The sequence below is a fragment of the Solanum tuberosum genome, unplaced genomic scaffold, assembly GCF_000226075.1.
Source record: "Solanum tuberosum cultivar DM 1-3 516 R44 unplaced genomic scaffold, SolTub_3.0 scf00004, whole genome shotgun sequence".
NCBI classification, from domain to species: domain Eukaryota; kingdom Viridiplantae; phylum Streptophyta; class Magnoliopsida; order Solanales; family Solanaceae; genus Solanum; species Solanum tuberosum.
Genome location: NW_006238930.1, coordinates 884,037 through 898,689, shown reverse-complemented (window position 1 = coordinate 898,689; position 14,653 = coordinate 884,037). Strand labels below are relative to the sequence as shown.

The 14,653-nt window shown below is 28.6% G+C and overlaps 1 protein-coding gene across 1 annotated transcript; it reads right to left on the bottom strand.

Moving 5' to 3' along the window:
• Positions 1 to 3,091: 3,091 nt before the first annotated feature.
• LOC102588069 (xyloglucan glycosyltransferase 4) lies at positions 3,092 to 6,422 on the bottom strand. Its single transcript, XM_006338232.2, has 4 exons — positions 5,488 to 6,422; positions 4,712 to 5,020; positions 4,216 to 4,620; positions 3,092 to 4,105 (listed from the first exon to the last, which is right to left on the bottom strand). Exons 1-4 carry the CDS (start codon positions 6,094 to 6,096, stop codon positions 3,464 to 3,466), a joined length of 1,965 nt encoding a protein of 654 aa, XP_006338294.1. The 5' UTR covers positions 6,097 to 6,422; the 3' UTR covers positions 3,092 to 3,463.
• Between the last annotated feature and the right edge of the window lie 8,231 nt (positions 6,423 to 14,653).

Below are 14,653 nucleotides of genomic sequence, written 5' to 3'. Positions count from 1 at the left end.
ATGGAAAATGTGCATAATAATTATATGAAATTTGTATACTAATTTCATATTTTTTGTTGTGTATAATAATTTGAATTATGGCATTTTTTTTAAAATGTATATTGTTATATTTTGGTATGAACATTGAATTTGTTCATTATTTGTCTGACGCATTTTTTTTTGGGTATATTTTTTGTTAAAAAAATAGATTAATTTTTTCTTTGGAATTTGTATACTTATACTACCAAGCATGTATGACAATCGATAATGTTTTGGTACGATTTTTGGTTTGATTGAATTTTTTTTGGCATTATATTGTAATGAATTTTGAGAATAATAATGTAATGAATTTGGTATATTGTTTATTAAGAAATGACAGTTAATATTTCTAAGTTGGAATTATTTTGGTATTCTAGTGGCATGATCTTGATATGAATAATTGATAACTTTTGATCTAAGTAAGAAATGTGTGAATAAGAATTGTATGAAATTTGTATACTGATATAACATATGTGTTTTTACTTTTGTATTTTGTAATAACATATGAAATTATTTTAAAATAACATATGTATTTTTACTTTTGTATGAATTTTGTAAGAATAAAAATGGTATGAAATTTGTATATTGATATAACATATGTATAAAAGCTATTTGTACTTTTGTATAATATAATATTGACACAATAATTTATGATGAAACAAAAAAATATGCAAATTACAAAAAGTGTCGGAGCAGAAATTATTGTCGCCCAATTCCAAAAAGAATTGTAGGGAGACCATAACTTGTAAATGGTTTGCTGATGTGAAATTCAAGAGGTCTAAGATTATGTGCAGTACATGTCGTCGGGAGGAACACAATAGGAAGACATGTTCAAATTACCCTTCTGAAAAAAAGACATAATTTATTTTAATTTTTATTTGGTTGTTTTATTGTGGCAAACTCATGTTTTGATTTATTTTGTCTTTTAAGTTAATGAATTATAATTTCAGAATATTGATTATGTGTGCTAGTTAATCATTTGTGTATCAAGTGTTTTTCAAATGTATACTCAAAAAATAGTTAATGTTTGTATGCGATTGATATTGACTGGAAAAATTAAGTCAAATCTTAGTATGAAATTGGTATACATTTGGTATCCAACTGACGTCCCAGTGGTAAAATTGAAAAACAACATGTAATTGAGATTTCAACTGAAATAGCCAACGTAAAACTAGTTAATATTGTCTCCAATTTGTATAAATTTAGTATTGAATTGATATCCCCATTGGAAAATTGCAAAATCAACATGTGGTTGAGATTTCAATCAAATTAGACAACCTAAACAAGTTAATGTTGTATTCAATTGGTATCCAACATATATCCCACTTGAAAATGAAAAAATAAAATGTAACTGATATTTCAACCAAGTTAGACAATCTAAAACAAGTTAATGTTTTATCCAATTTATATACACTTGGTATCCAACTTGAAATTTTAGAACAAAGACAAAAAATAAAAATGTATAAAATTAGTATCCAACGGGTATAAATCTGGGAAGAGTAAATCTGATTGTAAAACAATGCATATTATATATTGTTGTCAGAAATTGTAGCAAAAGAAATATACATCACCCAAAAATCAAAACATGTAATTAAAAGTCTAAACTGTAATAATTAATACAAGTTCTATATTTTCCTCTCTCTTCAATTTATATTCCATATTCAAGTATGATGTTTTTTATCATATTTAAGCTAAACCTTAAGAAATCCTTATTAAAGATTTTATGATCTCATATTATCTATATATATCAACAAATTTCAGAATTAAATATACTTATTTCACCAACAAAATAGTATTTTAGATATAGAGAAACACACCAAAAACAAGTTCAAAACTTAAGTAAAACGGGTTTTTTTTCTCAAGAAATCAAGTTTTAGATTAATTAAAATTAAAAAAATGAAATCAAATTTTCAAAATATAGAATTCTTAATTCTAAAAAAATCTGTTTAAAAAAAACAATATCAAAATTTAAAATTAAAAAAACATCAAGAAAAGCAAAAAAAAAAAAAAATTAAAGAGAGAGAAATTACATGTTAAAATATACGGTGATAAATTTTTTATTTATTTTTAAATTAAAGGCCCCAATAGTCATTAATAAATAAAAGTTATTTGAATAAGTTAAAAAAATCCTTTAAAAGGTGTAGTAGATAATTACAAATTGATTCTCTTTCATTAATATTATTTCTCTCACCTATTAATTATATAAAAGGAACTGCATTCAATATAATTAAATAATTAATAATATAAACTGATTAATCATTTATTAAAGTAAATTTTAATTGATTTTTAAATAAAGTTAAATTTAATTGATATGTTATAACCCGTAATTAAACTGTTATAAGTAAGAATTTTTTAAGAGTAGATTTAAAACTCGTAATATTGTCTCTTAAATGTGTATATGGTGTGATTTTTCCTTTTTGTATTATATTATATGTTCTTTATAACAATATTTCGCTATAGATATCTGGACATATGACGTTATTGTAGAGAGGTTTGACTATACTAAATATGTGAAAAGCAAAGGAAGTTACCTGTTGTTATTGAATTAATAAACAGAGAAGATGGTTCTATTACATGATCACACACAAAAAAGAAACCACAAATTGAAAAATTATCAGGGGTAGACAGCAGAAGAAGACAGATTGTTTCCTTAATTAACATGAATTGTTGTAAAATTATTAAAAGGTTTAATTGTAAACAAACAATCACATGAAGGAACACATGAGTATGCTGGGATAAACTAACAAAATAGTAGGTGAGATGTCCTTCTCTTTGCACACATTGTGGCACCCATCATGGCTAACTTACCTGCAAGATTATCTGAGATATTGGACCACTCAAATTCTTCAAAGGTTTCTCCACTGTATGACGAAATTTGTCACTTTTCTCTTTGATCTCTTGGGAGGAGGAGAGACGAGAGAGAAGGCGTTCGTTGTTGAAATTTTGAACTCTGTTCTACTTTACAGATTGTGACATTCAAAAGGATACACTCTTAGACTTAGTACCAAAAGTATTCAGAAACTGTACTTCTGAAGAAGACCAGGTGACAAACAATACCTTCCAAATAGTAAACTTCATCAATGTAACAATGTGTTTACACAAATGAATAAACATTACATTTACAATCGACAAATAAAGAAGAAGAAAGGCCATTGTGTAAACTCAGAAATCCATATCCCAGTTCACAGTAAGTCAAACAATATTTCCAATTCATTATTTTGCTTGATATAGTAAAGGCAATTACAAATTTCACAAATGAAAAGAAATAAAATAAAAAGTATATATGAATGAATGTGAGTATGCTATTGTTTAAAATTCACCTGTGACTATTCTTATGGTGAAAATCCCAGTTTGTAGCCAAGTTTTGATTACTACTCAACCAGAAATTTTGGTCTCTAAACAGATGATGACATTCCAAATAAAATATTAAAACTCTTTGCTTTTGCTAGCTGACTTGTTCTCCAATTAAATCCAAGCCAACTATAAGAAAAGTTAAGCCTTGAAACAGCAAGTAATAGAAATGAATGCCTTGCGCAGATAACAGACTTCTTGCAGCTGCAGTCAGCAAAAGAAAAGCAAGTGCTAATTCCTTCCTGTAGATTTTGTTTGCCTTCTTTTTCTTCGGGATCTCTTGTTCATGTTCTTTTAGTTTTCCGTATAGTTCTAGACCAGATTCAGATAGCCTTCTTGATATTTTCTCTTCGTTCATTTTCTTTGATTCCTCCTCAGCAAATGCTAGCAAGTCTGATTCAGAAGATCTGCCTGTTTTCTTGGTGACCACCCATTCATAGGCACTTCCCAACTGAAATAGCCCCGAGACCATGGCGTTGAATTTTGTCACGGACATTGTGTTCTCGAATAGGAGGTATGGCATTAGGAAAGGGAAAGACTTTGGTGCCGGAAGGATGTTCAATATGGACATGACTATAGGGACATAACAGATAACCCAAGCAGGTAACTGGGCTTCTGGTATGAACATTGTTAATGGAAGTATGATACAGAACAATGTGAATGAGTAAAAGGGCAATACAAGCTTCCTTAGAAGAAAGAAAAGGAATATCATGTTGGCTTTCTTCCAGACAGAGATCTGCAATGACAATGCAAAAAACAGTTAAGCTTACTACTTGCCTGAAATTTAAACGTTCGGGTTTGGGAAGTTGAATTGGAAGTGCGAAGATAATAGATAGCAACTCTCACCTTGGAAGTCAGGATTGTAGGAAGACATAGTCTGAAGAGCTGCATAGGACCAGAATGCCAACGGTGCTGCTGTTTTTTGTAAGCCTCATATGATTCTGGTAACTCGCAAAGTGCCCTTACATCATTAACATAGATAAATTTCCAGCCATACAAGTGTGCTCTGACCGCGATATCCATGTCCTCAACAGTTGTCCGTTCCAACCATCCACCGGACTCCTCCAAAGCCTTAATCCTCCAAACACCAGCTGTTCCATTGAATCCAAAGAAATTGAGATAGTGACCATTCACTTGCTGTTCCACCTCAAAATGGAAGCACAAGTTGATGTTCTGAAGCCTAGTAAGTAAGTTCTCATCCTGATTAACAAAGGTCCAGCGTGCTTGAACAAGTCCAACATCCGGTTTTCCCTACATAACAGAAATCGAAAAGAACTATTTAGCCTCGTAAAAAAGATTAGCAACTGGCAATTCAGATTGAGCAATTAAACTAGTTTGTTACCTTAAAATGAGGTACAGTCAGTTTAAGGAAATCAGGATTTGGTTGGAAATCCGCGTCAAAAATTGCAACAAATTCATAGTCCTGAACATAGTCACAAGTCATTGCAGATTTAAGATTGCCAGCTTTGTAACCAGTTCGGATGAACCGATGTCTGTAGATAATGTTGACCCCTTTCTCTTTCCAGGATAAACATTCATTCTTGATCATTTGCTGCAGGACTTCATCATCTGAATCATCCAATACTTGTACCAAGAATCGGTCTTTTGGCCAATCCAGCTGACAAACAGCACCAATTGACTGTGCAAAAACCTATTGAGTTCAAGAAAATTAGATAATCAGATTAAATCTACAAATTCACAAACACTATTATCGGAGAATTGAAAAACAACACAAGCTTAAACGGATGCAAAAATCATATATATGTGAAAAATCACTAAAGATTTCAACAAATACTACCCGTAATTGCAAAACTGCAATGGATTCAATTGTGTGAACATAAATATTGAACCCGTCAAATTAAAATCTGTTTAAACTGATCAATCAGCAAGAATGACCACAATATTAACTCCCATTTGATCATAGATTTTGAAACTTGAAAAATTGGGGTTTTTTAAAGTTGCCATTTTGGAATTCGAAATTGAAAATTTTGAATTTTTGGGAGTGGAAGTTCCAAAACCCCCAAAATTGTTTTGGACCAGTATGTGGGAACTTGAAAATCAGATCAAATTTCATATATATAAAGATAAATTTTCAAAATCTATTGCAAATTGTGTTACCTCTTTTTCATTGCACATGGGAATCTGTACAAGAACCATAGGGCAATAAGATCCATCCTCAAGATCAGATGCATCTTCATTGATAATTGGCTTAATCTTCCTGAATTTCATCCAGAAACATCCAAGACAAAGAACAAGTCGATCTATGGATTGAATAAGGAAAAGCACAATACAAAATGTAGTGAGTTTTGAAAGGGAAGGAGCAATATAATCAGCTCTAAATGAAATCCAAGCCATATAAGTCCATTGCAAAATACTTTGCACCTCCCAAGGATTCACCAGATTTAATTCCCACTTATTGAAATAAGCAAAAATTTCAATACACAAAGCCACCACTGATATAGCAAGAAAAGCTCTAATAAATCTGTACAACTTCCCCCTGTATTTTGGCTCTTCATCTGATAAAGCAATCCGTTTCTTAACAGAAGCAAATGTTTTTGGGATACAGCCAAGTGTCCTCTGGGCTTTCAGTAACAGCACTTTAGTAAATCTCTTGGGATTTGCAGCCTTGTTTTTATCCCTAAAAGCTGGTGAATCCAAATCATTGACTTCAACTAATGAAATATTTTTCGTATTCTCCATTGTAACAACAACAGAGCTCGGCGCCATTGTTAAAAATCTCTTAAAAAACAAAACCCAGATGAAAAAGTTGAGCAAAACGATAATAAATGAGTGTTTGTAAACTCAATTATGTTGTGCTATGTCAATTGGATAGTGACACAGAGAGAGTACAATTTTTAGATCTTGAACAGAAAATAGATGGAGAATATCCTCGTGAGAAATAGAAGAAGAATTATAAAGAGGTGTTAGTGGAGACTGGTGTGGCACATGGAAGCTTCGGGTTGTAATTTAATGTCTGCTAATAAGTAATTAGCAGTAGTAGTGAAGGAGTTGTTGATTAAACAGGCGGGTCAAAAAGGGAAAGCGTGGAAAGAGATTAGTGAGTTCAAAGAAAGAAGACAATTTTATGTTTATATAATAAATTTTTTTTGTCAACAATTTTTAATAGTGAAAAGAAGGGGGAGGGGGGGTCACCAGATTCGTCTGGACAGTACATCAACAAAAAAACAGAACCAGTTTGCAAACGATAAATGACAGCCAATTACAGCCAAAATGCACAATCTTAAATATTTAACTCATCAATTTTCCCTCTACCCCCGCGGCTTCTTCATGACGTACGAAAATGACCAAGTTCTAAAGTGGTCCTTCAAATATTTATGAGAGTAGCTTTAGTCCTTAATGTTATCAACATTGAACACATTTGATCGTAAAGGTGATACTTACTATTTTTTACCAAATTAAGAGGTGTTTGGATTGATATAAAAGTTGGTCAAATCTATTTTTAAGTCATTTTTAGTTTTTTGGGAGTGTTTGACAAAATTAAAAATAATTTAAAACAAGTTTAAAACGACTGTAAAAAAGCTAAAAGTAGGTACTCCCATACTTTTTATTTTTTAACTTAAAGGTTACTTAAGTTTAACTTTTTTAAAAATATTTTTTTTTAAAGTTAAACCAAGCAGGATCTTATTACCTTTGTTCCTATTTACACGTTGTACTTACTAAAAATAAGGGTATGTTTGGAAAGCCACCAGGTAATTGGAATTGCTATAATTACTAGGGTAGTAATTATCAGCCTAGTAATTACACAGTCTAGTAATTACACTGACCTGTTTGGTTGCCACAGTGTATTTACAGTGTAATTACACATGTCCTGTTTGGATGCCACAGTGTAATTACACATGTTCTGTTTAGATGCACAATTGCAATCATAAAATTAATAAATTTTAAAAATAAAATTAATCATTTAAAATTTATACTAGACAAATAAGAAATTTTATAAATGACATTAAATTAAATATTTAAGATATATATTCTTTTTTGAAAATATATTAATTAATAAACATATTTACTGTAACTAATATTATGAAAAAACAATTGATTTTTATTTTTTCAAATTAATATATTTCAAGGGTAATTACACATGTTCTGTTTAGATGCACAATTGCAATCATAAAATTAATTTATTTTAAAAATAAAAATTAATCATTTAAAATTTATACTAGACAAATAAGAAATTTTATAAATGACATTAAATTAAATATTTAAGATATATATTCTTTTTTGAAAATATATTAATTAATAAACATATTTACTGTAACTAATATTATGAAAAAACAATTGATTTTTATTTTTTCAAATTAATATATTTCAAGTGAATTGATCGTAACAACTAAAAGTATGAAGTTTCTACGAACATTGTGAAATGCAGGTTTGATAAAGAGAATAGTAATATATAAATAAAATATCATAAATTATTAAATGTTTGACAAAAATATAATCTATCAAGTCTAATTAAAAAATGACGTGCAATGTAAATTCAATATTACTAAAACAAATGAAACTGAAAATATAACATAAGTAATAAATTCAAAACAAAAAATTTAACATAATACTCTTATAACAAATTTCAACAAAGCAATAAATATGATTATTTTATTTCTTCATAATAAAGAAAATGTAAGTCTATAACCTTACTTAACAATAAATTATATTTTAATTTAAAAATTAGAATACTAATAAAATTATGCTAATGAGAAAATAAACATGGCATAAAGAAATAGATAATACGAGAAAATTACATAGAATCACGTAAAGTAAGGTTGAGAACAAGAATAAAATGAAATATAATAATAAAAATTAAAAAATAGACTTTTACAAATTTTTATAATAATAAAAACAAAAATAAAAAGAAATTAAAATAATAGAAGTAAAAAAAATAAAAATAGAAATAAAAAAAAATGAAAAAGGAATCAGGTAAATTACACCATGTAATTACCAGCAATTCACAGTCTCTACCTGTGAATTGTAGAGTGTAATTACCCCATTTCAATTACACCAATTACCTGCTGACCAAGTAATTACATGTATTTCCAAACAGGACAAGACAATGTAATTACACCAATTACACTAAATCCAATTACCAGGATGTCCTTCCAAACAGGCCCTAAATGTTCTTTAATACTTGCCATTTCACAAAATCATTATATAAATAACACTATTATTCATATTTTACTCTTGAGAGTTATTAGCCTTGAAAGAATGAATTTGACCAACATAGGAAAATAAAATGATTAATGGTCAATTTAATTAAAGAGAAATTGTATGAAATAACAAACCATTAATTCAAAATAAATGTTATAACCACAGTTTCATTTAATTCTAATTTGTAGCAAACACTTTGTCATTCACCTTTCTCTCCTGAATCTCGCTCGCCACTCTCCCTTAATCTCACTCGCCTTTCTCACTTTATACCAACACAACTATATAAATTGTATCCTATACACTTATAATTATACAAATACAAATCTTCTCTTGCCTAGTTGTCTCTCTCTTTCTCGCTTTATACAAACACAAATTATACAAAAATATAAATGGTATAATTTGTGTTTGTATAAAGCGAGAGAGAGCGAGAGATTTGATATACAAATACATCTGTTTCAACTCGATTCAATTGTATACAAATTTAAATTTTATGCAGATATACAAACACAAAGAACATATACATATACAAACACGATTTTTATATACACAGACACCCGATTTATACAAATCAGATGCCTGTGATTTTATACAATCAGATACTGCCTGCGATTTTATACAAATCATGCAAGTAACAAAATTGTAGCTATAGAACGCTAAAATGATTTTTATGTTTGCTAAACCTAAAATTTACTCATTAATTAATCAAAATAAACTAATTTATGTTCATTTATTGAAAACTTGACTTCAAGAGAACACTAAATAAGAATACAATGGTAAACTTATCTAGTTTCTTAAGGGACGTACAATCTAGAATAGTGAAATACTTCCTCAGTCCACTTTTAATTGTCATGATTTCTTTTTTTAGAGTCAAACTATAAGGACTTTGACGAATATTTTACGATGCATTTTTCATCATATTGGTATGCAAAAAATTGTAATTTGTAGTACTTTTCGTATAGTTTTTGAATATCTATTTTTTTTTGTTAAAAACATCAAATTAATCTAATCTAACTTTGAAAATTAGTTAAATTAACTTTCGAAAAGTGCAACATGACAATTAAAAGTGGACATAGAGAGTATAACTAGGAATGAAGGGAGTATAAGTTAAAAGCTAAGGGGTCGTTTGGTTGGAATCAGATTATTTCAGGATTAATTATCCTAGGATTAGTTATCCTGAGATAACTTAACCCACCAATATGGGATAACTTATCCCATCAATATGATATAAATGGTGGGATAAGTTATCCAAATATGACAACCAATCAAGAAACAAAAATATTATCCCATGACTATTTTTTTTTATGATATGACTATTTATTCTTATCACTCACACAGAACGACCCCTAAAAGTCAAAAGTTAGGAACACCCAGCTTATCACTTTTGCTTTTTTTTTTTTGGTTACTTTTTCAGCCCTAAAAAGATATTTTTACCCAAATACTTTCAACACTAAAAAAAATCTTAAAGAGTAAAAATTACTAAAAATAAATTAATCCAAATCATGAGAAGTATGTGAACGGTCTAAACGGAAAGAAACTACAATTAGAAATGTTTTTTTTTTCAAATTCAATTTTCCTAATTCATTTTGTGTAACAGTAAATATATATATGAGTCATTTATGTATTAATAAGGATATACGTAAACCACATTTGTAATAAGGATTAAATCAACTCTAAATTACAAAGTTTCAACAGGTATATCAAACCTTTTTTCCTAGAATGAATGATCAGTCAATTTCAAGAAAAACATGAAGGACTGAATACTGCATTACAACATATTGCAAGGGACTGATTTAGACCAACTCAAAACAAAAGGGACTATGTTGTCGTTTCATACGTCACAGCATTTTCATGGAAAATAATATAGTCTGATGATCTGTAAAATAGCGTGTCTTTTTCCGCAGATTAGGATCGTTAAACATGATTTTTTGGCTTCTAATTCCTTTTTTCTTTTTGGTTGTTATAAAAGAGAAAGAAACCGCGCCTGCCGCCTCCTGAAGTCAATCTTTCCATGTTACCATAGTTGTCATCAACTAATCTTTCCGTCTCACATTATCTGATGTAAATTTTAAAAATAAATATTTTAAATTTTTCAAAATTTTAATTGAAATTGTCTTTTTTTATTCTACTTTAGTGATAATTATACTTGAAGACTATTAAAATAATTAAAAAATCATATCGATTAATATTTTTTTAAAAGAGCGTGTAAGAAAAATTAAGATGGAGACACTTGGCGTGAACTAGTTATATTCCCTTCTGAAGTCATTTTGTTTGGTCATTGGTGTATTTAACTCTGCAGTCTATCTTTACACGACACTATTTTTCAATTTTAAGTAGGAGTAGTAATTAACATTATTTTGTTAAAAGAAATATTATTTTTGGAAAATATTTCAAATTTAATTTTTTATTTTATTTAACGCCACCCCGTACCTCTACCCCCACCACATTCAGGCCATTTCCGTCAAAAAAAAATTTAAGAAAAAAATAATTTTTGGGAAATATGTCAAAAAAAATTTAAAAAATAAAAAATTACGCGCCAACCCACCATATCAAAAAAAAATTGCTTTTGAAAAATATTTCAATTTTTTTTAAAAAATCATTGTTATGCTACCTCCCCCCGAGACTCCGTCAATTTTTTTTTAATTTTAAAAAATGGTTTTTGAAAAAAAAATAATCTTGGGTCGAAAGTCTGATCAGGTCCTTGGTCAAATCTTAGGGTTGAATTTTTGAATGGTTATCAGGGTCTTGTCCTAGTTTGGGTGTCGGGATCGGGTCCTAGATCAATTATCGAGTTTGATTTTCGAATTATAAATTATTTTCCTAAAGAGTGTTTTTCAATCTCAAGCCAAAAATAAATGATATTTGATGAAAAATATTTTTCATTCACCAACCAAACATTACAAAATATTTTCTACTCACCAACCAAATATAAGAAAATAAGTTAAAATCCACTTGTTTTCCAAGGAAATATTTTCTAAAAAAATATGTTCCTTCCTACCAAACACACCCTAAGTGATAATTTGAGATGAAAATTTTACACTAGGTAGTTCTAATAAAACCATGGTAGCCGTATAAAATTGCATGTAAAGAGATTCGTTTTGTATTTATTAAATCGGTGAAAATAGAAAAGTGAGTAAAGTTTATTTTAATTCAAGGATCTCCAAATTTGATTTTCAAAATTAACTTATAAACTTATAAATTTTTATTTTTAATAAATATTTACTATTCGAACAATCCTCTCTATCTTAAAGTAGTAATAATCAGGAACTCGATAACTCATACAAAACGCGGTAGTTGACTTTTTCTTTTCATTTTTTCCTTTTTCAACTTTGTTACACTACTATTATTAGTTCTCCATATTCAATAAAGCCATTAAAATGTCACTTTATTAATGTAAGATACTCTCTGTCCCTAATTACTTGTTCACTTTTGAATTAATATATCTATTAAGAAATCAATTAATGATATAGTGAGTTTACCATTTTACCCCTATTAATTATGAAATGGATGAAAAATTCTGCATTTTTTAAAGTAATTAGTCATTTAATTGAGGGTATAATAGGTAAATTTTTTTATCATTTCTTGATTTGTTAAAATAGACAAGTAATTAGAAATAACTATAAAAGGAAAAATTGATAAAGTAATTAGAGAATGAAGGAGTAAATTACTCCCTCCGTCCCATTTTATGTGGCAACATTTCCTTTTTGGTCAGTCCCAAAAAGAATGTCACATTTCCTTATTTGGTAAGTATTTAAAGGTACAATTCCTCTTTTATCCTTGTTGGTCCCACTTAATCTTGAAAAGAGTACTCCAATACATTTATTAGGAGAGAGAAAAATAAGTCTATTTTTTTAAGGGTAATTTGGTAAACATTTCAAAGTCTTTATCTATTTCTTAAACTCCGTGCCCGGTCAAATGTTGCCACATAAAATGGGACGGAGGAAGTACAATTTATAAGTGTCAGTCTAGTTTCCCATGTTTTATTTCTGACATGCATGATGAAACTATTTGCTTTTTTATCTTCGGGCCTTTCAAATCCGTACAATACACAAATGATTGAAGAATAATTTAATGTAAAATTACATGGGCTCACCATTTACCAGCATTAATAGGTTACAAATTAGTTATTCCCAAGTAATACTCCTTTCCTCTTATATTAATTGATGATCACTTTTTTTCTACAGGCATATAAAAAGAAGTACTCCTTATTTTATTTTTTTTGGAAATTTACAATACTTTTAAAAAGAATTAATTGCAAGATAATATAAAAAAAAATTAATTAATATTTTCTTAATTTAGAAAGATGAACAACTAATATGAGGGGAAGACATAATTATAAAATAGGAGTACATTAGAACAATTTACATGTTAGGTGAGTCAACGAAACTAAAATCAACTTAATGATCATTGAACAATTCATACAAATCAAAAGGAGTTTCATCTCTCTTTGTAAAATTATTTAGGAAAAGATCTGATTCAGATTTACCCTTTTGTTAATTTTGACTTGTTTCTTTTGTCATTTTGGATGTCCTAAAAATGACATGACACCTCCTAGTTAATATAATGTCCCTACTATACCAATAGTAATTAACCACTACAATTAAAGAGTTTTTTTCAACCACGATTTAATGAGAAATTTATATTATAAAATATTAATTTTTAAAATTAGTTTTCCATTGAATTTAGAGCAGTTTCTCACTAAAAATACTTGAAAATTTCTTAAAATTTTCATATAAAAACACAATTATTATTCTTTCTCACCAATTTAATCAATATATCAATGAGAATTTCCAATAAATATCTTTCAGTAAAATAGTGATTTTTCAGTAGTGACTCTACACATGTAATTACCTTTTCCTGTAGTTTTTTCTCTTTAAATTCTAGCAATATTATAAGTTTGTACAAACTTTAATCCACCACCAAAAGGGAAAAATAAGTAGGAGTTTAGCTTTTGTAATATTGAAGGTGAAATAGAAATGTCATGCTATTAATTTATTTAAAAGATTATTACAAATAACCATTCATATAAAGAGTGAAACAATATTTGAGAAGTAAGACATGAATTAGAGAAGGAGTAGGGATTTGCCAATTATGAGTTTTGAATTCTAATTTCTTAAATTTCTTATGTTTTAAATTAATATTTATATATATTCAATAAACTATTAAGATAAATACTGAGTTTAAACAAAATTTATTATGTTCAAGTTTAACTTCTCCCTTGCTTGTTGTCGGTTAAAATTCACTTATCATATAAAAAAATAAAATTAAGTTGTCAATTAATAAAAGTTAAATCCAGAATAAATGATAATAGTGAGATCGAGCCTTTTCATTTCCCCAACTAATAATGGTGCAAGTGCAAGGAAAGACAAGCTAAGGATCCTTTCGTTATGAGAGTATTCTGGATTTTCACATGAAAGTGTACATATGTGTTCATATTTGCTGATTGCTTACGTAGACAAGACAATCTTTAATAACGAGTTGTTTATTAGATTTCTTCATTTTGGACTCAATTATACGATTTATGATGTTACACCATATAATATAATTTGGTTTTTTTCTTTTGTGTGTAGGTCCATAGTCACACACATCCCACGTTAAATCGTTTCCTTTAATTACACTTGTATACCTTCCATTATTAGATGTGGTGACTATGTACCCAATATTTGATCAAGTTGTCTAGAAATAATCAAATTAAAAGCCTAACAAGTTTAGCATATTCTACATAAAATCCTTCTCATGCATTCTAAAAACAAATCAAGTTGACTGTTAGACCTTTAATCACACTCTAATTAATTTTAAGTTTTTAACACACTGAACTCTAATTATTGGGGAATTATTTCTTAAACACTCCATTAATTATGTAAATGCATCAGATCCCAGATTTAATTAGTCCAGGTTTGACTTCCACACTAATTGCACTGCCTTAATTAGTGATGTGAGCATAAAGCCTAATAATACTCAAACAAGAGCTGGATTTAACATTAAAACTTAAAAGTCAGTGTTACATTTTGGCCTAGGAAATTGGTTAAGTAACAAACAGCTTGATGGTGACACCCATCACAGAAATCCTGGCATTTATATGGAAGCACTGAGAAAATCATGAGCTGCTGTTTTTTTTTTTTTTTTT